General features: G+C 41.7%; 2 protein-coding genes and 1 long non-coding RNA gene across 27 annotated transcripts in view; 2 read left to right on the forward strand and 1 right to left on the reverse strand.

Annotated features, from left to right (window-relative positions):
• si:ch211-132b12.7 (uncharacterized protein LOC564531 homolog) overlaps positions 1-7,264 on the forward strand; it is an 11,563-nt gene extending 4,299 nt beyond the window's left edge. Inside the window, exons 1-4 of one of the 3 annotated variants that reach the window (XM_052508683.1) lie at positions 1-352; positions 1,802-1,978; positions 2,900-3,111; positions 5,080-7,264. The exon at positions 1-352 is cut by the window's left edge and continues 51 nt beyond it. In XM_052508683.1, the coding sequence (XP_052364643.1) occupies positions 1,810-1,978; positions 2,900-3,111; positions 5,080-6,300 (1,602 nt within the window). In that variant the 5' untranslated portion in view covers positions 1-352; positions 1,802-1,809 and the 3' untranslated portion in view covers positions 6,301-7,264. The remainder of the gene's footprint in view (positions 353-1,801; positions 1,979-2,899; positions 3,112-5,079) is intronic. The other 2 variants (XM_052508818.1, XM_052508774.1) reach the window with 2 other exon arrangements.
• LOC118391121 (major histocompatibility complex class I-related gene protein-like) lies at positions 6,314-19,458 on the reverse strand. Of its 12 annotated transcripts, none has more exons than XM_035782792.2 (10): positions 19,337-19,458; positions 18,869-19,126; positions 18,387-18,659; positions 17,077-17,266; positions 16,879-16,986; positions 16,746-16,758; positions 10,196-10,269; positions 9,427-9,523; positions 8,214-8,383; positions 7,408-7,964 (listed from the first exon to the last, which is right to left on the reverse strand). In XM_035782792.2, exons 1-9 carry the CDS (start codon positions 19,380-19,382, stop codon positions 8,216-8,218), a joined length of 1,227 nt encoding a protein of 408 aa, XP_035638685.1. In that variant the 5' UTR covers positions 19,383-19,458; the 3' UTR covers positions 7,408-7,964; positions 8,214-8,215. The 12 variants fall into 12 exon arrangements, with proteins under 12 accessions (XP_035638855.1, XP_035638770.1, XP_035638685.1 ...); XM_035782457.2 differs by having other exon boundaries at positions 9,427-9,560; XM_035782288.2 differs by having other exon boundaries at positions 9,427-9,560; positions 17,077-17,361.
• LOC127924674 (uncharacterized) lies at positions 10,438-16,098 on the forward strand. Of its 12 annotated transcripts, none has more exons than XR_008118603.1 (4): positions 10,438-10,555; positions 10,685-11,008; positions 15,005-15,200; positions 15,655-16,096. It is a non-coding gene; the product is annotated as an uncharacterized LOC127924674 (long non-coding RNA). The 12 variants fall into 12 exon arrangements; XR_008118873.1 differs by lacking the exon at positions 15,005-15,200 and adding an exon at positions 15,330-15,525 and having other exon boundaries at positions 10,445-10,555; positions 15,655-16,098; XR_008118805.1 differs by lacking the exon at positions 15,005-15,200 and adding an exon at positions 14,231-14,361 and having other exon boundaries at positions 10,445-10,555.
• Positions 19,459-22,687: the final 3,229 nt, after the last annotated feature.

Below are 22,687 nucleotides of genomic sequence, written 5' to 3' on the forward strand. Positions count from 1 at the left end.
ACAATAGGCCTGTAGCCAATTCAGACTTTGTGGCTGTGGCAACTAGTGGAAACCCGCAGGGAGGTCTAGGAGGCGGGGACATTTTCAGGTTGGGTACCGATTATCAATTTTGGAACTGGGACTCGTTTCGCAGGATCTAACCGTTAGGCAACAGGCAGTCTTCACATCCCGTTAGCTAGTTTATACATTGAATGAGATAGATGTAATAGAAACGCAGCGATAGACACGCATAGATGACATGACATAAGGGAAACGTTGAAAGATAGAGCTAGAAATTAGGTGCTCTAGCCAACAATACGGCGAGACGGAGCGCTATACAAGTGAAGGCAAAGAGTCCAACTTGATATTGGAGGTAAGATGTTGGTGATTTAAAAAAAAAAATATATATATATATACTTTGAGACGGAGACTTTTGAAACAATAATTTAATGTAAAAGGTGCACTGACCACAGTTGCTTTATATGTGGACTTTTTGACCTGATTTAAACCTGCTGACCATACTTAAGCAAGTATTTAAACATTTGACAAATATAGTTGTCATGTTATTTATTTGATTTATTTATTAGGCCTAATTATTTCTGACTTATTTCGTGCGTTTGGTATATCGCGTTTGTTAATGTGTAAAGCAATAGCAAGTTTGTCTGCTCTGCCGAAGTTGTGACGTTACATAAGGGAAAGGGGAGGAGCCCCAATTTGTGACAGAGCACGTTTGATACCCATCATACACGTTTGTCCTAGTGGCCTATTGTTTACAAAATAACACCACAGAAAGTTACCTATAAATAATTGCTTAGTCGGAACGTCATAAAACCTGCCATTGGGTATCATCATGTACAAGAAAGTGTCAGTTCTCAGGGGGCTATATAGTCGCACAACGTTACTTTGTGCCCCTCTAAAAAGCTTGAGGTGCAAATATATTTCATTTTGTCAGCTATTGTTTATTACATCGATTTTTAACCAATATTTCTGCTTACAAGTCCCATGACTGACTTAAAGCTCTTCTCCACGAGATAAATGGGTTTTCCTCGACAGTTGAAATTCAGCTGACAGTGTGGGTAGTCTAATGGTCAGAACCATGGGGCTTTTTTCTCTCTCTCTTATCCTGGACATAAGATACTCTCACTCAAACAGAGAAAATTCAAAGATTTGAGGAAAGAGAAATGGAGGGAGGAAATACCAAATTGTGTAAACATGTCTGTCAGAACAGGGTTGACCTATAGGGTGACACAGTGTTACATAAAGAACCACGTTTGTATCCACATACAGTATACCGCTCTAAAGACTAATCCCACTCATGTGCTAAATCACTTCTGAAGCTCTCATGATCATGTCCATGGTAACCACCATGATTTAACGTCTCCCATCATGCCTGGACAATACTTGCAAAAACGGTGAATTTTGTCATGGTGATGTTTAATTAGTGGGTGGGTGTGATATTACCAAACACACATAGCCCCCCCCCACACACACACACTATTCTCGCGGCATGCACATACAGTCCACACACACGGGACCCTGATGTATCTAGGAGTGAAGAGGAGGAGCCAGGCAAAGGGAACAAGCTGAGGAGGGAGAAGTGACTAAGGAGGAGGAGCTATATCAGAGATTATGTATCCAGCAGCATAATGTCATTTCAACACGTAAAAATATTCAGTGAGGAGTTATTATTTTTTTCTGCTACTTGGAACCAAGGTCTTTCTATTTTTATGAGAGTAGCTTTTTTTGAAGTACCATCGGCTGATGCATTTTAAAACATATTCCAGGGAAATGTTACTCAGTGGTGTATTTGGTTCTCCACCAGGACGCAGTATGCCTCTGGAACAGGCTTGTCTAAGTGGGCGAGAGCCACGTGCAACCAGTAAGAATGCAGAGGACAGGAGCAACACTGCCACCCTGCTGGCCTCAAGGAGTACTGCAGACACAGAGTCCAACAGAAGAGGCTCTCGCTGCGGATCTGAAAAAGATTCTGGATATTCGGGTGAGGGAGAACGTTCCCGGAGACTCACCCACCCCCTCGCTCTTTCTCACTCCAATGTGTTTCCTGTAAACTCTCACACTGCCAGACAGGGTGACCATCATTTTTTAAAATTGTATTTATTTCACCTTTATTTAACCAGGTAGGCCAGTTGAGAACACCTTTATTTAACCAGGTAGGCAAGTTAAGAACAAGTTCTCATTTACAATTGCGACCTGGCCAGTTCGACACATACAACGACACAGAGTTAAACATGGAGTAAAACGAACATACATTCAATAATACAGTAGAAAAGGTCTATATACGATGTGAGCAAATGAGGTGAGATAAGGGAGGTAAAGGCAAAAAAAAGGCCATGGTGGCAAAGTAAATACAATATAGCAAGTAAAACACTGGAATGGTAGATTTGCAGTGGAAGAATGTGCAAAGTAGAAATAAAAATAATGGGGTCATGACACAGGGTGACACAGTGTTACACAGGCCAGGCAGTGCAAGTCACAGCTTCCAATAGAATTAATTACTGACTACAGTATGACAAGTATGTGACGTGCAACCAGTCTGAGGTGTTGTATTCCTAGATAGAGAAGGACACACGTATAGTCTACATGCTCACTGGCCCTCTACTCAGTAGTATTGCTGATGCTTCATGAGGAGTACTAGATTACTGTCCTTGATGACTTGTGAGTATGACCTCACAGGTACACATGACTCACTCAGTAACCAGTGGGAAACGGTATAAAAATAATTGTCCAATTTCTTGTGAGGACAGCTCCCATCCCCCCTGTATTCCCCTTCAATCCATCTGTATTTCTTCAATTCTTTACACTCATCTCTTCCCTTAACTTGCTTCTCTCTCTCTCTCTCTCTCTCTCTCTCTCTCTCTCTCTCTTCTCTCTCTTCTCTCTCTCTCTCTCTCTCCTCCAGACAACAACAGCTGCACAGACTGGCTCCATGCGGATAGAGAGGACCAGGGCGGCAGCGTGAGTGAGCCCAGGGGAAGGGAGTGTCTACAGAGCCAAGTCAAGCCCGAGCAGGCCCCTCTCCAGGGGAATCACACCCTGGTCCCCAGCCCCGGAAGCCCCGGCCTCACTCCCATATTCATCATCAGGAACGTGGTGCTCAAACAGGTGAGAGAGGTGGGAGGCAGGCTTGAGGTCAGTTACATTTCAGTAGTCAATTGATAAAGTAAACCAAATGTCCAATTAAAAAATGTTCCTAATTGAAAAGCATTGAAGAGGTGGCTTGACTAGAGCATGAAACTGTGAAGAAAGACATGGCAGGAGGTGGCCAATCATAGGACAGCCAAACTAAACGGAGTAACAAATAAAAAAGGAGAAATGGATACAGAAATAGAGGGGACAGGCAGAGGAGGAAGAGTAGGGGACAGGCGGAGGAGGAAGAGGGGAGAGGCGGAGGAGGGCGAGGAGGGGACAGGCGGAGGAGGAGGGCGAGGAGGGGACAGGAGGAGGAGGAAGAGGAGGGGACAGGTGGAGGAGGGGACAGGCGGAGGAGGAAGAGGAGGGGACAGGAGGAAGAGGAAGTGACAAGGATAAGTGGAGGAGGAAGACAAGGTGATAGGGACAGGTGTATGAGGAAGAGGAGGGGACAGGTAGAGGAGGAGTAGACAGATGGAGGAGGTGACAGGGACATGAGGAAGTGGAGAGGGGGTGACAGGGACAGGTGAATGAGGAGGTGACAGGAAGAAGAGGAGGAGACAGGTACAGGGGGGGGGGAGTTGATGGGACAGGTGGAGGAGGAAGAGGTGACAAGTGGAAGAGGAGGTGACTGGGACAGGTGGTTGAGGTGACTGGGACAGGTGGGGGGTGACTGGGACAGGTAGTTGAGGTGACTGGGACAGGTGGTTGAGGTGACTGGGACAAGTGGTTGAGGTGACTGGGACAGGTGGGGGGGGTGACTGGGACAGGTGGTTGAGGTGACTGGGACAGGTGGGGGTGACTGGGACAGGTGGTTGAGGTGACTGGGACAGGTGGTTGAGGTGACTGGGACAGGTGGTTGAGGTGACTGGGACAAGTGGTTGAGGTGACAGGTACAGGTGGAGGAGGAAGAGGAGGTGATTGGTAGATGAGGAGGAGTAGACAGATGGAGGAGCTGACAGGTACAGGAGGTGGAGGAAGAGGAGTTGACAGGAGGAGGAGGAAGAGAAGTTGACAGAAGAAGAAGGAAGAGGAGTGGACAGAAGAAGAAGGAAGATGAGTGGACAGAAGAAGAAGGAAGATGAGTGGACAGGTACAGGTAGAAGAGGAAGAGAAGGTGACAGGGACAGGTAGAAGAGGTGACAGGGACAGGTGGAGGAGGAAGAGGTGGTGATGGGGACAGGTGCAGAAGGAAGAGGGGGTTACAGGTGGAGGAGGAAGAGGAGGTGATGGGGACAGGTGCAGGAGGAAGAGGGGGTTACAGGTGGAGGAGGAAGAGGAGGTGACAGGGACAGAGTGTGAGGAAGAAAGCACCTGGAAATGAGTTGTCTAATAAATGTCACTGTGAACCAGAATGACCAAATGTGTCACGGTCTTCCTCCTCTTCATCTGAAGAGGAGAGGCGAGAAGGATCAGAGGACCAAAATGTGGTGTGGTATGTGTTCATAGTGTATTTTAATAAAGAGAACACTGAACACTGCAACACTATACAAAAGAGTAACAAAAACAATAAACCAATGATGACCGTGAAGCTACAAATGAGACCTGTGCTGACACAAGCCACTAACATAGACAATCACCCACAAACAAACAGTGCAACCCAGGCTACCTAAGTATGATTCTCAATCAGAGACAACTAATGACACCTGCCTCTGATTGAGAACCATACTCGGCCGAAACATAGAAATCCCAAATCATAGAAAATCAAACATAGACTGCCCACCCAACTCACGCCCTGACCATACTAAATAAATACAAAACAAAGGAAATAAAGGTCAGAACGTGACAAAATGGTTTTAGGGATGTATTTGATGGCACCAAACTCATCCTTGTTCACAATCCTCTTACAGTAAGTCCGCTCAAATAAGTTGCCCTTTTCTTTTTACAGTATGTGTTAGCATGAGGAGTTGCCTCTCTTTTTCTCATCTTCCCTTCACCCCCCACCCCCAGAATGGCTCAGACCATCACCTCCAGAACCAGCTAAACTGGGAGAACAGAGGAGGAAGCTCCAATGACTCTGGCCCCTGTCATATGATCCTGGTCCAGCAGCCCAGTGAAGCCTCGGCCACATCCCCAAAGCCCAACAGAACACAGTCCTGGAGATCTGACAGCACAGCTATGAAAACAAAAAGCAGAACCTACCTGCCCATTCTTAAGTCCTACCCTCATATCGCTCCCCATCCCAGTAAGAAGCCATCAGACATAACCCCAGTGGACCCCCATGGTAAGGGGACTGGCAGGGAGGACCAGAGCCAGGACAAGAGGATGTGTACAGAGGACAAGAGGGATGAGGTGTCCACTACTACTCACTTACTGACACCATCCAGAAAACATGTCCGCAAGCAGCCAGACCCCAAGAGAAGCCTGTCCCACTGGAGGAGCCCTGTCTCCTCCCTCTCCCCCAGCCCCCGCTCTCCCTCCACACTTTCCAGCTTTGTCTCCCGCTCTATGTCCAGCTCCGACACCACCAATGCCTCCTCCTACTCCTCTTCCGGTGGCTCCTCTCCCCTCTCGGCCAGGAGGTGGCCTAGCAGGCACGGTCCAGGCCTGTCCCTGTTCAGTGCGGCGCGCGACAGGCGCTTCCTGAACACGGTGGGCATCCTCAGCCAGTCAGGCCTGCTTGACATCACGCTGCGCACCCAGGACCTCCTCCGCCAGAGCAACGCCACAGACCGAGACATCGCCCAGCTCCGCCAGCACACACAGCTGCTGTATCAGGCCGCCAACCACCAAAACAACAACCCCTATAACAATGACCCTGATAATAATGACCCCAATGCCAACACAGCCAACGCAGGCTGGGAGAGGATACACCAGGTTATGGCTCAGTCAGGCTGCTATCCCAGCCTCAAGAACCTGGGGAGGGAAGAGGATCACAACACTTCTAGTCCAGAGCCAGGAGTGGGAGGGGACGCCAGTTTCAAGAGAGACTCAGTTGACCCTAATATTGCCACTCATACCCACAATGGGGTGGAGGCCCCGGTCCCACCCTCGTCCCTCCTGGTCCCCATGTCAGATATGCTCCCACAGTACTGCCCTGTTTCCCTGTCACAGCATTCTCCAGTCAGCGTCACCACGTCCCGCTCTCACTCTGGGCAGGCCAGTGCCAAACCCCCTGAGACAGTCACCATCATGCCCCCTGACAGCTCCACCCATGGTGATCTTCTCTAGCACCTGCCCAAGGAAAGGCAGGGCACCCGGCCAGTTTGTAACCCTCTAACAGTCACTTCACTTCACAGCTCCAACGAAATTCCTAGAGTGGCTGAGGGGAAGAGGTTGAAGGTTTAATGACGCGTGAGACAATGTCGACAGGACGGCACTATGCCACACTGTGTATTTCTGCACAGCGTCTGAGTACTACTCATTGCCTGCCATAAGAACTCAGCTTCAGCTTACCTTTTAGTGAGCTGAATATCAAGACGTGCTTTTGGATGAACTTCACTACGTATAGAGAAATTATACTGACAATGTACATTCTTTTTGTATTTGCCATATATAAAACAGACTGACCAGGTAAATTCAGGTCAAAGTTATGATCCCTTATTTATGTCATCTGTTAAATACACCTCAATCAGTTAGTGTAGATGAAGGGGAGAACACCGATTAAAGAAGGATTTTTTGTCCCTTTTGAATATTTAAGTGCCTTTGAACAACAGGCTATGGTAGTAGGTGTCAGGCGCACTGGTTTGAGTGTGTCAAGAACTGCAACGCTGCTGGGTTTTTCACACTCAACAGTTTCCCATGTGTATCAAGAATGGTTCACCAACCAAAGGACATCCAGCCAACTTGACACAACTGTGTGATACATTGGAGTCGACATGGGCCAGCATCTCTGTGGAACACTTTCCACTCCTTGTAGAGTCCATGCCCTGATGAATTGAGGCTGTTCTGAAGGCACAAGGGGGTGGAACTAAATATTCCTAATGTGCTGTACACTCTGTGTATAACCGTATCGTATGGTTAAAAAGGCTATCTCATTCAGGATCTTGGAGATCCTACCAGGGAATTATGTATTAACATTTGTTTGTTTTAGTATTGACAACAGCAGGTGTGGATGTGTTTGCTTCTTGAGTCTCATCCAAGGGAATTCCAGTACACACATATCTTACATAAAGACAGTTTATTTTTTTATCTACTTTAATTTGTGTTTTTAGGTAAGCATCATTTTGTGGGGAATTCACCAATGTTTCTGATGTCTAATAAGTATTATTAAAATGTAATTGAGGCAAAGCACAAATTTACGTAACAAAAATACTATTAGTTAAAGAGTTGTTTTAGATTGGCCAAAAATGGTCTTTCATAATAAGAAACTGACAGAATGAGATGACCTTTTAGTAGTGACTACAACTGCTACCATGTAAACTGGAGTGACGTCATGAGCTGCCAGTAACCCATGTTAAGCCTTGAGCCGGGACAGTTGAAAGAACATTGTGTTTTGTTTAGTACAATGACAATCTGCATTGTCTCTAGGTTGCTCGCTCTGTGCTTGGGCGATGTTCTTTCAAATGTATTGTGGTGACACACTGTTCAAATATGGAACATGATGACACTGTATTGAAAAATGCGCCATTGTTCATTATCAATGGTATTCTCTCAACATGTTGGTAAGGATAGAAGAGTCCAGCTAGGTGTTGTGTTAAGATAAATGATCAGTACACAAAGAACTTTGACACAGAAGCTTTTCTAGGTGTGTGTCAGTTCATTTGTCTGTGGTCTCCCCTGCTGCGGTCATGAGTACCTCCATCTCTGCTCCAGAGGTCATGTGCTCCGGCTTAGTCTTTCTATTCCCGGGTCAACCGGAGGTCATGGTCCAGCCGACACAGGTGGAGGAAATGCTGATGAGTTGAGGGAATAGTCAGCACAACACAAAACTTTAATGGTTAATGATTTAAGTGAGTTAGTTGCTTTCCTCAATACTTTATGGTCATTTTGACGTGAATTAATTATACCTACCCACTCAGTTTACAAAAATAATTTCAGATCTATAAGTCCTCCAATTTGATCCTTTAAACATAATTATCCTATGACCAATCCATGAAGAAAACTGTTTATGAACACCAGTCACAGGTCAGTCACACTCTCACCTCTAAGACGGCCTGTCCCGGTGCAGATCTGTAGCAGGGCCCCCACGGGGACCAGGACGATGGAGGAGAGGGCCAACAGCCAGCCCAGAACAATACACCCATCCTGGGTACACATACCAGCAGTTGAAGGTCAGGTGCTGGTACTCCACCAGAGAGCAGATAAATGACACCTGGGAGAGACGAGAGGAAATTAGGATTTCTTCAACATCAAGATGTACTTTTAACATCCAAATCAGTTGTTTTTGTTGCTGTTGAGAACACTACCATCATTTCAAGTTGCTTGTGTAAAGCAAGTGTGTTTGTAAATGTATGTTTTATATATATTATTGGACATAAAGGAGGGCATACAATCATTGACAGAAATATATTCCAAGTTAGTTATAACATCTGCTAAACACGTGTATGTGACCAATATACACTGCTCAAAAAAATTAAGGGAACACTAAAATAACACATCCTAGATCTGAATGAATGAAATATTCTTATTAAATACTTTTTTCTTTACATAGTTGAATGTGCTGACAACAAAATCACACAAAAATTATCAATGGAAATCAAATGTATCAACCCATGGAGGTCTGGATTTGGTGTCACACTCAAAATTCAAGTAGAAAACCACAATACAGGCTGATCCAAGTTTGATGTAATGTCCATAAAACAAGACAAAATGAGGCTCAGTAGTGTGTGTGGCCTCCACGTGCCTGTATGACCTCCCTACAATGCCTGGGCATGCTCCTAATGAGGTGGCGGATGGTATCCTGAGGGATCTCCTCCCAGACCTGGACTAAAGCATCCCAGATGTCCCAGATGTGCTCAATTGGATTCAGGTCTGGGGAACGGGCGGGCCAGTCCATAGCATCAATGCCTTCCTCTTGCAGGAACTGCTGACACACTCCAGCCACATGAGGTCTAGCATTGTCTTGCATTAGGAGGAGCCCAGGGCCAACCGCACCAGCATATGGTCTCACAAGGGGTCTGAGGATCTCATCTCGGTACCTAATGGCAGTCAGGCTACCTCTGGCGAGCACATGGAGGACTGTTTCCACCTGTTGTCTATTCCATTTGCACAACAGCATGTGAAATTGATTGTCAATCAGTGTTGCTTCCTATGTGGACAGTTTGATTTCATAGAAGTGTGATTGACTTGGAGTTACATTGTGTTGTTTAAGTGTTCCCTTTATTTTTTTGAGCCGTGTATTTTGATCAGCCTCACCAAATATCCATTCCATGGCCTCGAACACAGAGAGGAAGAGCAGACGGGTTCCGTTACAGGCATAGTGGTCAAACAACTGGAACACATACATCCCACTCTGGGGACAGGAGAAGAGCGGTTTGAGTAGATCACAGCTACACAGACACACACAGTGAGAGAGAGACACAGCGAGATGGGTGAGACACAGCCGCACCTGACCCCCCCACAAACAAACATGGTCTTTAATGTTGTGGCCAACTGGCTGATCTTTGATCCCCTGCTGATTTTGTACGTTTGCCCACGTTTGCCCATGAAAGAAATGATCAGTCTATCATTTTAATGGTGGTTTATTTGAACAGTGAGAGACAGCATAACAACAACAAAAATCCAGAAAAACACACGTCAAAAATGTTAGAAATTGATTTGCATTTTAATGAGGGAAATAAGTATTTGACCCCTCTGCAAAACGTGACTTAGTAGTACTTGGTGGCAAAACCCTTGTTGGCAATCACAGAGGTCAGACGTTTCTTGTAGTTGGCCACCAGGTTTGCACAGATCTTATCCAAGTCATTAAGGTTTCGTGGCTGACGTTTGGCAACTCAAACCTTCAGCTCCCTCCACAGATTTTCTATGGGATTAAGGTGTGGAGACTGGCTAGGCCAATCCAGGACCTTAATGTGTTTCTTCTTGAGACACTCTTTTGTTGCCTTGGCCGTGTGTTTTGGGTCATGCTGGAATATCCATCCACGACCCATTTTCAATGCCCTGGCTGAGGGAAGGAGGTTCTCACCCAAGATTTGACGGTAAATGGCCCCCGTCCATCGTCCCTTTGATGCGGTGAGGTTGTCCTGTACCCTGCAGTACCTGCAGAAAAACACAAAAAAAACACAAAAAACAAAAATTGTAACATCAACCACAACAACAAAAGCAGCAAGTCTAACATTATGTAAATGACTTTAGGATTGTATAGAGCATCAACCACAACAACAAAAGCAGCAAGTCTAACATTATGTAAATGACTTTAGGATTGTATAGAGCATCAACAACAAAAGCAGCAAGTCTAACATTATGTAAATTACTTTAGGGTTGTATAGAGCATCAACCACAACAACAAAAGCAGCAAGTCTAACATTATGTAAATTACTTTAGGGTTGTATAGAGCATCAACCACAACAACAAAAGCAGCAAGTCTAACATTATGTAAATTACTTTAGGGTTGTATAGAGCATGAACCACAACAACAAAAGCAGCAAGTCTAACATTATGTAAATTACTTTAGGTTGTATAGAGCATCAACCACAACAACAAAAGCAGCAAGTCTAACATTATGTAAATTACTTTAGGGTTGTATAGAGCATCAACCACAACAACAAAAGCAGCAAGTCTAACATTATGTAAATTACTTTAGGATTGTATAGAGCATCAACCACAACAACAAAAGCAGCAAGTCTAACATTATGTAAATTACTTTAGGGTTGTATAGAGCATCAACCACAACAACAAAAGCAGCAAGTCTAACATTATGTAAATGACTTTAGGGTTGTATAGAGCATCAACCACAACAACAAAAGCAGCAAGTCTAACATTATGTAAATTACTTTAGGTTGTATAGAGCATCAACCCACAACAACAAAAGCAGCAAGTCTAACATTATGTAAATTACTTTAGGGTTGTATAGAGCATCAACCACAACAACAAAAGCAGCAAGTCTAACATTATGTAAATTACTTTAGGGTTGTATAGAGCATCAACAACAACAACAAAAGCAGCAAGTCTAACATTATGTAAATTACTTTAGGGTTGTATAGAGCATCAACCACAACAACAAAAGCAGCAAGTCTAACATTATGTAAATTACTTTAGGATTGTATAGAGCATCAACCACAACAACAAAAGCAGCAAGTCTAACATTATGTAAATTACTTTAGGGTTGTATAGAGCATCAACCACAACAACAAAAGCAGCAAGTCTAACATTATGTAAATTACTTTAGGATTGTATAGAGCATCAACCACAACAACAAAAGCAGCAAGTCTAACATTATGTAAATTACTTTAGGGTTGTATAGAGCATCAACCACAACAACAAAAGCAGCAAGTCTAACATTATGTAAATTACTTTAGGGTTGTATAGAGCATCAACCACAACAACAAAAGCAGCAAGTCTAACATTATGTAAATTACTTTAAGGTTGTATAGAGCATCAACCACAACAACAAAAGCAGCAAGTCTAACATTATGTAAATGACTTTAGGATTGTATAGAGCATCAACCACAACAACAAAAGCAGCAAGTCTAACATTATGTAAATGACTTTAGGGTTGTATAGAGCATCAACCACAACAACAAAAGCAGCAAGTCTAACATTATGTAAATTACTTTAGAATTGTATAGAGCATCAACCACAACAACAAAAGCAGCAAGTCTAACATTATGTAAATTACTTTAGCATCAACCACAACAACAAAAGCAGGTCTAACATTATGTACTTTATTGAGCATCAACCACAACAACAAAAGCAGCAAGTCTAACATTATGTAAATTACTTTAGGATTGTATAGAGCATCAACCACAACAACAAAAGCAGCAAGTCTAACATTATGTAAATTACTTTAGGGTTGTATAGAGCATCAACCACAACAACAAAAGCAGCAAGTCTAACATTATGTAAATTACTTTAGAATTGTATAGAGCATCAACCACAACAACAAAAGCAGCAAGTCTAACATTATGTAAATTACTTTAGAATTGTATAGAGCATCAACCACAACAACAAAAGCAGCAAGTCTAACATTATGTAAATTACTTTAGAATTGTATAGAGCATCAACCACAACAACAAAAGCAGCAAGTCTAACATTATGTAAATTACTTTAGGGTTGTATAGAGCATCAACCACAACAACAAAAGCAGCAAGTCTAACATTATGTAAATTACTTTAGAATTGTATAGAGCATCAACCACAACAACAAAAGCAGCAAGTCTAACATTATGTAAATTACTTTAGAATTGTATAGAGCATCAACCACAACAACAAAAGCAGCAAGTCTAACATTATGTAAATTACTTTAGAATTGTATAGAGCATCAACCACAACAACAAAAGCAGCAAGTCTAACATTATGTAAATTACTTTAGAATTGTATAGAGCATCAACCACAACAACAAAAGCAGCAAGTCTAACATTATGTAAATTACTTTAGGGTTGTATAGAGCATCAACCACAACAACAAAAGCAGCAAGTCTAACATTATGTAAATTACTTTAGAATTGTATAGAGCATCAACCACAACAACAAAAGCAGCAAGTCTAACATTATGTAAATTACTTTAGGGTTGTATAGAGCATCAACCACAACAACAAAAGCAGCAAGTCTAACATTATGTAAATTACTTTAGAATTGTATAGAGCATCAACCACAATAACAAAAGCAGCAAGTCTAACATTATGTAAATGACTTTAGGGTTGTATAGAGCATCAACCACAACAACAAAAGCAGCAAGTCTAACATTATGTAAATTACTTTAGGGTTGTATAGAGCATCAACCACAACAACAAAAGCAGCAAGTCTAACATTATGTAAATGACTTTAGGATTGTATAGAGCATCAACCACAACAACAAAAGCAGCAAGTCTAACATTATGTAAATGACTTTAGGGTTGTATAGAGCATCAACCACAACAACAAAAGCAGCAAGTCTAACATTATGTAAATTACTTTAGGGTTGTATAGAGCATCAACCACAACAACAAAAGCAGCAAGTCTAACATTATGTAAATTACTTTAGGGTTGTATAGAGCATCAACCACAACAACAAAAGCAGCAAGTCTAACATTATGTAAATTACTTTAGAATTGTATAGAGCATCAACCACAACAACAAAAGCAGCAAGTCTAACATTATGTAAATTACTTTAGAATTGTATAGAGCATCAACCACAATAACAAAAGCAGCAAGTCTAACATTATGTAAATGACTTTAGGGTTGTATAGAGCATCAACCACAACAACAAAAGCAGCAAGTCTACCATTATGTAAATGACTTTAGGGTTGTATAGAGCATCAACCACAACAACAAAAGCAGCAAGTCTAACATTATGTAAATGACTTTAGGGTTGTATAGAGCATCAACCACAACAACAAAAGCAGCAAGTCTAACATTATGTAAATTACTTTAGGGTTGTATAGAGCATCAACCACAACAACAAAAGCAGCAAGTCTAACATTATGTAAATTACTTTAGGGTTGTATAGAGCATCAACCACAACAACAAAAGCAGCAAGTCTAACATTATGTAAATTACTTTAGGGTTGTATAGAGCATCAACCACAACAACAAAAGCAGCAAGTCTAACATTATGTAAATTACTTTAGGATTGTATAGAGCATCAACCACAACAACAAAAGCAGCAAGTCTAACATTATGTAAATTACTTTAGGGTTGTATAGAGCATCAACCACAACAACAAAAGCAGCAAGTCTAACATTATGTAAATTACTTTAGGGTTGTATAGAGCATCAACCACAACAACAAAAGCAGCAAGTCTAACATTATGTAAATTACTTTAGGGTTGTATAGAGCATCAACCACAACAACAAAAGCAGCAAGTCTAACATTATGTAAATTACTTTAGGGTTGTATAGAGCATCAACCACAACAACAAAAGCAGCAAGTCTAACATTATGTAAATTACTTTAGGGTTGTATAGAGCATCAACCACAACAACAAAAGCAGCAAGTCTAACATTATGTAAATTACTTTAGGGTTGTATAGAGCATCAACCACAACAACAAAAGCAGCAAGTCTAACATTATGTAAATGACTTTAGGATTGTATAGAGCATCAACCACAACAACAAAAGCAGCAAGTCTAACATTATGTAAATTACTTTAGGGTTGTATAGAGCATCAACCACAACAACAAAAGCAGCAAGTCTAACATTATGTAAATTACTTTAGGGTTGTATAGAGCATCAACCACAACAACAAAAGCAGCAAGTCTAACATTATGTAAATTACTTTAGGGTTGTATAGAGCATCAACCACAACAACAAAAGCAGCAAGTCTAACATTATGTAAATTACTTTAGGGTTGTATAGAGCATCAACCACAACAACAAAAGCAGCAAGTCTAACATTATGTAAATGACTTTAGGATTGTATAGAGCATCAACCACAACAACAAAAGCAGCAAGTCTAACATTATGTAAATGACTTTAGGGTTGTATAGAGCATCAACCACAACAACAAAAGCAGCAAGTCTAACATTATGTAAATTACTTTAGAATTGTATAGAGCATCAACCACAACAACAAAAGCAGCAAGTCTAACATTATGTAAATTACTTTAGAATTGTATAGAGCATCAACCACAACAACAAAAGCAGCAAGTCTAACATTATGTAAATTACTTTAGGATTGTATAGAGCATCAACCACAACAACAAAAGCAGCAAGTCTAACATTATGTAAATTACATTGTATAGAGCATCAACCACAACAACAAAAGCAGCAAGTCTAACATTATGTAAATTACTTTAGGGTTGTATAGAGCATCAACCACAACAACAAAAGCAGCAAGTCTAACATTATGTAAATTACTTTAGAATTGTATAGAGCATCAACCACAACAACAAAAGCAGCAAGTCTAACATTATGTAAATTACTTTAGAATTGTATAGAGCATCAACCACAACAACAAAAGCAGCAAGTCTAACATTATGTAAATTACTTTAGAATTGTATAGAGCATCAACCACAACAACAAAAGCAGCAAGTCTAACATTATGTAAATTACTTTAGGGTTGTATAGAGCATCAACCACAACAACAAAAGCAGCAAGTCTAACATTATGTAAATTACTTTAGAATTGTATAGAGCATCAACCACAACAACAAAAGCAGCAAGTCTAACATTATGTAAATTACTTTAGAATTGTATAGAGCATCAACCACAACAACAAAAGCAGCAAGTCTAACATTATGTAAATTACTTTAGAATTGTATAGAGCATCAACCACAACAACAAAAGCAGCAAGTCTAACATTATGTAAATTACTTTAGGATTGTATAGAGCATCAACCACAACAACAAAAGCAGCAAGTCTAACATTATGTAAATTACTTTAGGGTTGTATAGAGCATCAACCACAACAACAAAAGCAGCAAGTCTAACATTATGTAAATTACTTTAGGATTGTATAGAGCATCAACCACAACAACAAAAGCAGCAAGTCTAACATTATGTAAATTACTTTAGGTTGTATAGAGCATCAACCACAACAACAAAAGCAGCAAGTCTAACATTATGTAAATTACTTTAGAATTGTATAGAGCATCAACCACAATAACAAAAGCAGCAAGTCTAACATTATGTAAATGACTTTAGGGTTGTATAGAGCATCAACCACAACAACAAAAGCAGCAAGTCTAACATTATGTAAATTACTTTAGGGTTGTATAGAGCATCAACCACAACAACAAAAGCAGCAAGTCTAACATTATGTAAATGACTTTAGGATTGTATAGAGCATCAACCACAACAACAAAAGCAGCAAGTCTAACATTATGTAAATGACTTTAGGGTTGTATAGAGCATCAACCACAACAACAAAAGCAGCAAGTCTAACATTATGTAAATTACTTTAGGGTTGTATAGAGCATCAACCACAACAACAAAAGCAGCAAGTCTAACATTATGTAAATTAATTTAGGGTTGTATAGAGCATCAACCACAACAACAAAAGCAGCAAGTCTAACATTATGTAAATTACTTTAGAATTGTATAGAGCATCAACCACAACAACAAAAGCAGCAAGTCTAACATTATGTAAATTACTTTAGGGTTGTATAGAGCATCAACCACAACAACAAAAGCAGCAAGTCTAACATTATGTAAATTACTTTAGGGTTGTATAGAGCATCAACCACAACAACAAAAGCAGCAAGTCTAACATTATGTAAATGACTTTAGGGTTGTATAGAGCATCAACCACAACAACAAAAGCAGCAAGTCTACCATTATGTAAATGACTTTAGGGTTGTATAGAGCATCAACCACAACAACAAAAGCAGCAAGTCTAACATTACATTTACATTTAAGTCATTTATCAGACGCTCTTATCCAGAGCGACTTACAAATTGGTGCATTCACCTTATGACATCCAGTAGAATAGTCACTTTACAATAGTGCATCTAAATATTAAAGGGGGGGGGGGAGGATTACTTATCCTATCCTAGGTATTCCTTAAAGAGGTGGGGTTTACATAACATTATGTAAATTACTTTAGGGTTGTATAGAGCATCAAATGCATACAGACTTTTCTCATTCATCGTTGGTCATCCTCTTACTCTGGGTTTTGTGCTGAATAAACAGGAAAGGGAAAAATCTTTCAAACGTGTGTGAGGGGTCATTAAGCTCTTGTTTACTTTACTCTGATCAGAAATAACACCTAGTGCAGCAAGAATTAAGATTGACTCTTACCTACTGCTCTCCTCCATACTAAATACTTGAAAAGGACAGTGAGTATCAAGACTACAGATACAATGATGACTATAGCCATGAGCACATTGGCCAGGTTCTTCTTTGGCACTAGAAAAAGACATACATATGAACATATTACATGCTGTAGTATATCTTCAGCGGATTCAATTGTCAATTATATTGGGAAATGTACCCTACCCCAGGTTACTGTGATGTTCCCAGCTATACTGCTGTGGAGCACCAGGCAGCTGTAGCTCTGGGTGTCCTGGGCTTCCTGTGGGACAGTCAGGCTCTTCCTTAGCTGGTATGAACCGTCTCCGTTGGGCAGCACCTCCCCACTGTTCACCCCGTCTACCATGGGATGCCCCTCTGCCCCCAGCCATTCCACCTGCACCGCCCGAGGGTAGAACCCTGTCACATGACATGTGACCTCCACCTCGGAGTTGCCATGAGGCGGTCTCTCAAACAGACTCACCGCAGGGACTTAAGAGGAACATTTTTGATGAACACATTTGGTCTGCCTTTCCAATGCAAGTGACATCTTGACATTACAGACATGTGTTGCTTGTTAACTACAAAATGTCACATCTCGAAGAACATATACAGTGCCTTTGGAAAGTATTCAGACTCCTTGACTTTTTGCACATTTTATTATGTTACAAACTTATTCTAAAATGTATTAAATAGTTTTTTCTCCTCATCAAACCTACGCACAATACCCCACAATGACAAAGCAAAAACGTTTTTTTTTAGAAGTTTTTGCTAATAAAAAAAAAAAACCTGATATCACATTTCCATAAGTATTCAGACCCTTTATTCAGTAATTAGTTGAAGCACCTTTGGCAGCGATTACAGCCTTGAGTCTTCTTGGCTATGACGCTACAAGCTTGGCACACCTGTATATGGGTGTTTCTCTTATTATTCTCTGCAGATCCGCTCAAGCTCTGTCAGGTTGGATGGGGACTGTTGCTGCACAGCTATTTTCAGGTCTCTCCAGAGATGTTCGATCTGGGCTCTGGCTGGGCCACTCAAGAACATTGAAAGACATGTCCCGAAGCCACTCCTGCATTGTCTTGGCTGTGTGCTTAGGGTCGTTGTCCTGTTGAAAGATGAACCGTGGCCTCAGTCTGAGAACCTGCTACAGAGCGCTCAATTTTGAGTCTCATAGCAAAGGGTCTGAATACTTATGTAAATAAGTTATTTCTGTTTGAGTTTTTTTTAACACATTTGCAGCCATTTTCTAAAAACCTGTTTTCGCATTGTCATTGTGGGGTATTGTGTGTAGATTGCTGAGGATTTATTTTGTATTCATCCATTTTAGTATAAGGCTGTAACGTAAACAAAGTGTGGAAAAAGTCAAGGGGTATGAATACTCTCCGAAAGGCACTGTATAGCTTGTGCTCTGGGGCAATGATTTTGTTTAATGGAAAGGAGAGCATAGGTATGGTAAGTGCAATACCTCGTTGAGGTTTTACAAAATGTACCGGTTAATAAAGGTGTGTTGTTACCTTTGGGTTCTCGAACTGTAACGCTAAACTCTAACAGTTTCTCCAGCCACCGGATGCATCCAGATTCGTAATGAATGACCAGCCTAACAAGATCTTCTAAATCTGTTTCCCTTTTTCTTTTGTAAAAAACAGCATGGGAAACTGCAGCTGTCCATGTTCTGGTCGATACATCGAAGCTGACAAAGTCCTTGCCATCATATGCATGGCTCATAAAGGCCTCTGTGGTTCCGTCTGACTTCCATCCACAGCGTCCGTGAGCTTGGTAAAAGTGATCTGTATGACAGATAAAATGACCATAATAAATCAGCACCATTTACTTCAAATATAGACTGCTGGTTAAAAGTATCAGCTCACAAAGGTACGCTAATGGCTGCAACTAAGAAAATATGTTTTTTTGGTTATTGAACCTCTGTATAGCCATGCAATTCTCCTTAAGGCCTTCAGCTCTGTTGCACTGTCTCGGCACACATATTTTGTCTTACCATGTGAATGATTGTAATGTTCACTTGTTACTCTCACGGCAGTATCCATTACATATCGATTAAATTTCAGATTTCGATGAACCTCCTGCCAAAATTCAATTCCCTCAGGGTGGTTCAACCATTCTGGCACGACGGCCTCTTGTTCAGCACTGCTGTTGTAGTAATAGACAATGACATCATCTATCATTACCAACTGGATATTTTTCGGATACAAGGTCCCTTGGGTTGCGATGCAATGGCGATGAAGAGAATGAGGGGCTGGAAGACAACACTTCAACTTATCGTTTCTGTAGCATATTTCAATAGACAACGTGAAGACAATATTGTGTAGGGGTTGTGTTTGCTGGGTTTAGCCTATTGAAGCCTTTAAAAAATGTATACAAAGTAAAACTGCATTCAGTTTGTTATACTATTACACAACTTGGTGAGACAAGAATGCCAAAAACACAACTCAAATAATGAACTCACCTATGATGGAAAACTGCATGAATGAAATTAAAATTGTGGTTATCATATTTGCAATAACATGTTCTCGTAGGTGTATTCATGAACACAGAAGTGAAAGTGAAATAACATGTGTTCTTCTTCTTCTGTGGATTTTAGGTGTATTACCGCCACCAACTGGACTGGAGTGTGGACCAGGGGGGAAGGTCTAAATCCTACCCAATAATCTCGTCTCCCTAAGGAAACGATATACATAATTAAATACTACATCTCCTGAAGATTTCCCCGAAAGTTCACTTAATCCTGGTTCTTCAACCCCATTACCCCTCAAATCTAATAACAAATCGCTCAATTTCTCTCACATATTTCTGGCACTGAAATAGAACATGTTCCACTGTCTCCATCTCCTCCTGACAATGATCACACCTCCCAGTCTGTTTCCCCACCACCATCAATGTACTATTGAGCCTAATGTGTCCCAGTCTCAGCCTTGTGACTACACTTTCCTCCCTTCTCTCTCGGCCCGAGGACCTCCCTGACCCCACCTTTTCCTGGATCTTATACGTCTTCCCTTCCTCTCCCTGTTCCACAACTCTTATACGTCTTCCCTTACTCTCCCTGTTCCACAACTCTTATACGTCTTCCCTTACTCTCCCTGTTCCACAACTCTTATACGTCTTCCCTTACTCTCCCTGTCCCACAACTCTTATACGTCTTCCCTTACTCTCCCTGTTCCACAACTCTTATACGTCTTCCTTTACTCTCCCTGTCCCACAACTCTTATACGTCTTCCCTTACTCTCCCTGTCCCACAACTCTTATACGTCTTCCCTTACTCTCCCTGTTCCACAACTCTTATACGTCTTCCCTTACTCTCCCTGTTCCACAACTCTTATACGTCTTCCCTTACTCTCCCTGTTCCACAACTCTTATACGTCTTCCCTTACTCTCCCTGTTCCACAACTCTTATACGTCTTCCCTTACTCTCCCTGTTCCACAACTCTTAAACGTCTTCCCTTACTCTCCCTGTTCCACAACTCTTATACGTCTTCCCTTACTCTCCCTGTTCCACAACTCTTATACGTCTTCCCTTACTCTCCCTGTTCCACAACTCTTATACGTCTTCCCTTACTCTCCCTGTTCCACAACTCTTATACGTCTTCCCTTACTCTCCCTGTTCCACAACTCTTATACGTCTTCCCTTACTCTACCTGTTCCACAACTCTTAAACGTCTTCCCTTACTCTCCCTGTTCCACAACTCTTATACGTCTTCCCTTACTCTCCCTGTTCCACAACTCTTATACGTCTTCCCTTACTCTACCTGTTCCACAACTCTTATTTAAACGTCTTCCCTTACTCTCCCTGTTCCACAACTCTTATACGTCTTCCCTTACTCTCCCTGTTCCACAACTCTTATACGTCTTCCCTTACTCTCCCTGTTCCACAACTCTTAAACGTCTTCCCTTACTCTCCCTGTTCCACAACTCTTATACGTCTTCCCTTACTCTCCCTGTTCCACAACTCTTATACGTCTTCCCTTACTCTCCCTGTTCCACAACTCTTATACGTCTTCCCTTACTCTACCTGTTCCACAACTCTTAAACGTCTTCCCTTACTCTCCCTGTTCCACAACTCTTATACGTCTTCCCTTACTCTCCCTGTTCCACAACTCTTATACGTCTTCCCTTACTCTACCTGTTCCACAACTCTTAAACGTCTTCCCTTACTCTCCCTGTTCCACAACTCTTATACGTCTTCCCTTACTCTCCCTGTTCCACAACTCTTATACGTCTTCCCTTACTCTCCCTGTTCCACAACTCTTGCCACTTATTTTTACCCACTGTTCTTATTAACCCCTTGGCTTCTGCTCCTGCTTGGAAATAATATCCACTTCCTCGTTCCCCTCTACTCCCACATGAGCCGGTACCCACAGGAACATCACAAATACCCCCATCTCTTTCACCCTAAACAAACACTGCTAAACCTCATACAATACATCCTGTCTGCTCTGAGACACATGAATTTAAGCTCATCAGTGCTGTACAGGATTCAGAGCAGATGAGTACCCTGTCTGGTCTCACCACCTCCACCTACTCTGCAGCCAATAGTATGGCCAACAACTCCATTGTGTAAACAGATAAATGTTCTATTGCTCTTTTTGTCACTGCCACCTTAAACTCAGGAACACTGAAAGCTGCTCATCTCCTCCCTGGTTTAGGGTCCTTAGATCCATCTGTTAATATAGTCAGAAAGCATAGTATTGTTTTTATAAATGTTCACTTACAACTGAATCTACTTCTTCCTCAACAGCTCTTACCCTCTCAAGCAACCATAGATCTATCCCTGGCTGAGGGAGAAACCAAGATGGGATGGCAGGAAGAACCACAGAGGGGCTAAACTCCCTCCCAAACAACCCCATCTCTCTCGCCATGCAATTGCAAATCCACCCAAAGCTTGTATTCAGATTTTGTTCATGTTCCCAGCACTGAAGGAGTACCTTTTTTGTAGGATGTTTAATCTTATGTCCTTGTAGATTTACCCAATATGTCATGGCTAACTGTTGTCTTCTTAACTTCTTAACGGCATCTCTCCCAACTCTACCTGCATTGCTGCCACCGGAGAGGTCCTAAGTGTTCCACAACATATTCTTCGGGCTTGGGCCTGGATAACATCAGGCTTTTTTAAAGATGTCTGAGCGGCTGATCCATATGCTATACTTCCATAATCCATTACTGACCTTAACAGCGTAGCATTTTCACCTCCATTCTATATGCCCCCCCCCACACACTCCATTCCTGACAGGCAACGCATCACATTCAATATTTTCTTACTCTCAATATGCTTCACCCATGTCATTTGAGTGTCAAACCAGAACCTCAGGAATCTAAACACTCCCACACTCTCCAGATTCCTTCCATACAACTTCAAGTGTATTTCCTTCCCAACCTTCCTTCTAGAAAAAAACACACTGTGTTTTCTCAACTGAAAACTTGAAGCTCCACCTGAGGGACCACCGCTCTACTTCACAAATCACTTCTTGAACTCTTCTGGCTGTCTGGGTAATATTTCTCCCTCTCTTCCACAGAGCCCCATCATCTGCAAAACAATGACCTCCCAATATCAGCTGTCACCTGAGAGAATACATTGTCAATCATTATGGAGAACAACAAAGAACCAATGACACTTCCCTGGGGGGTACCATTATCCACCTCATAGCTTTCTGATATAGAGCTCCCCACCCTCACTTGTATTGATCGCCCAAAAAGGAAAATCCTTTATCCAGTTAAACACCCTTCCTCCAACTCCCATGTTAGCCAGCTTGATAAGTAGGCCTTCCTTCCACATCATATCATAAGCCTTCTCTACATAAAAGCT

The sequence above is a fragment of the Oncorhynchus keta genome, chromosome 1 (genome assembly GCF_023373465.1).
Source record: "Oncorhynchus keta strain PuntledgeMale-10-30-2019 chromosome 1, Oket_V2, whole genome shotgun sequence".
In the NCBI taxonomy this organism is placed as follows: Eukaryota; Metazoa; Chordata; class Actinopteri; order Salmoniformes; family Salmonidae; genus Oncorhynchus; species Oncorhynchus keta.

Excerpts from the sequence above, each read along its gene's own strand:
- LOC118391121 (XM_035782201.2), bottom strand. The coding sequence starts at position 19,382 with ATGATAACCACAATTTTAATTTCATTCATGCAGTTTTCCATCATAG. Across the intron at positions 18,660-18,868 it reads ACATTACAATCATTCACATG|ATCACTTTTACCAAGCTCAC; the intron begins GTAAGACAAAAT and ends TCTGTCATACAG. Across the intron at positions 17,362-18,386 it reads TACAGTTCGAGAACCCAAAG|TCCCTGCGGTGAGTCTGTTT; the intron begins GTAACAACACAC and ends GTTCCTCTTAAG.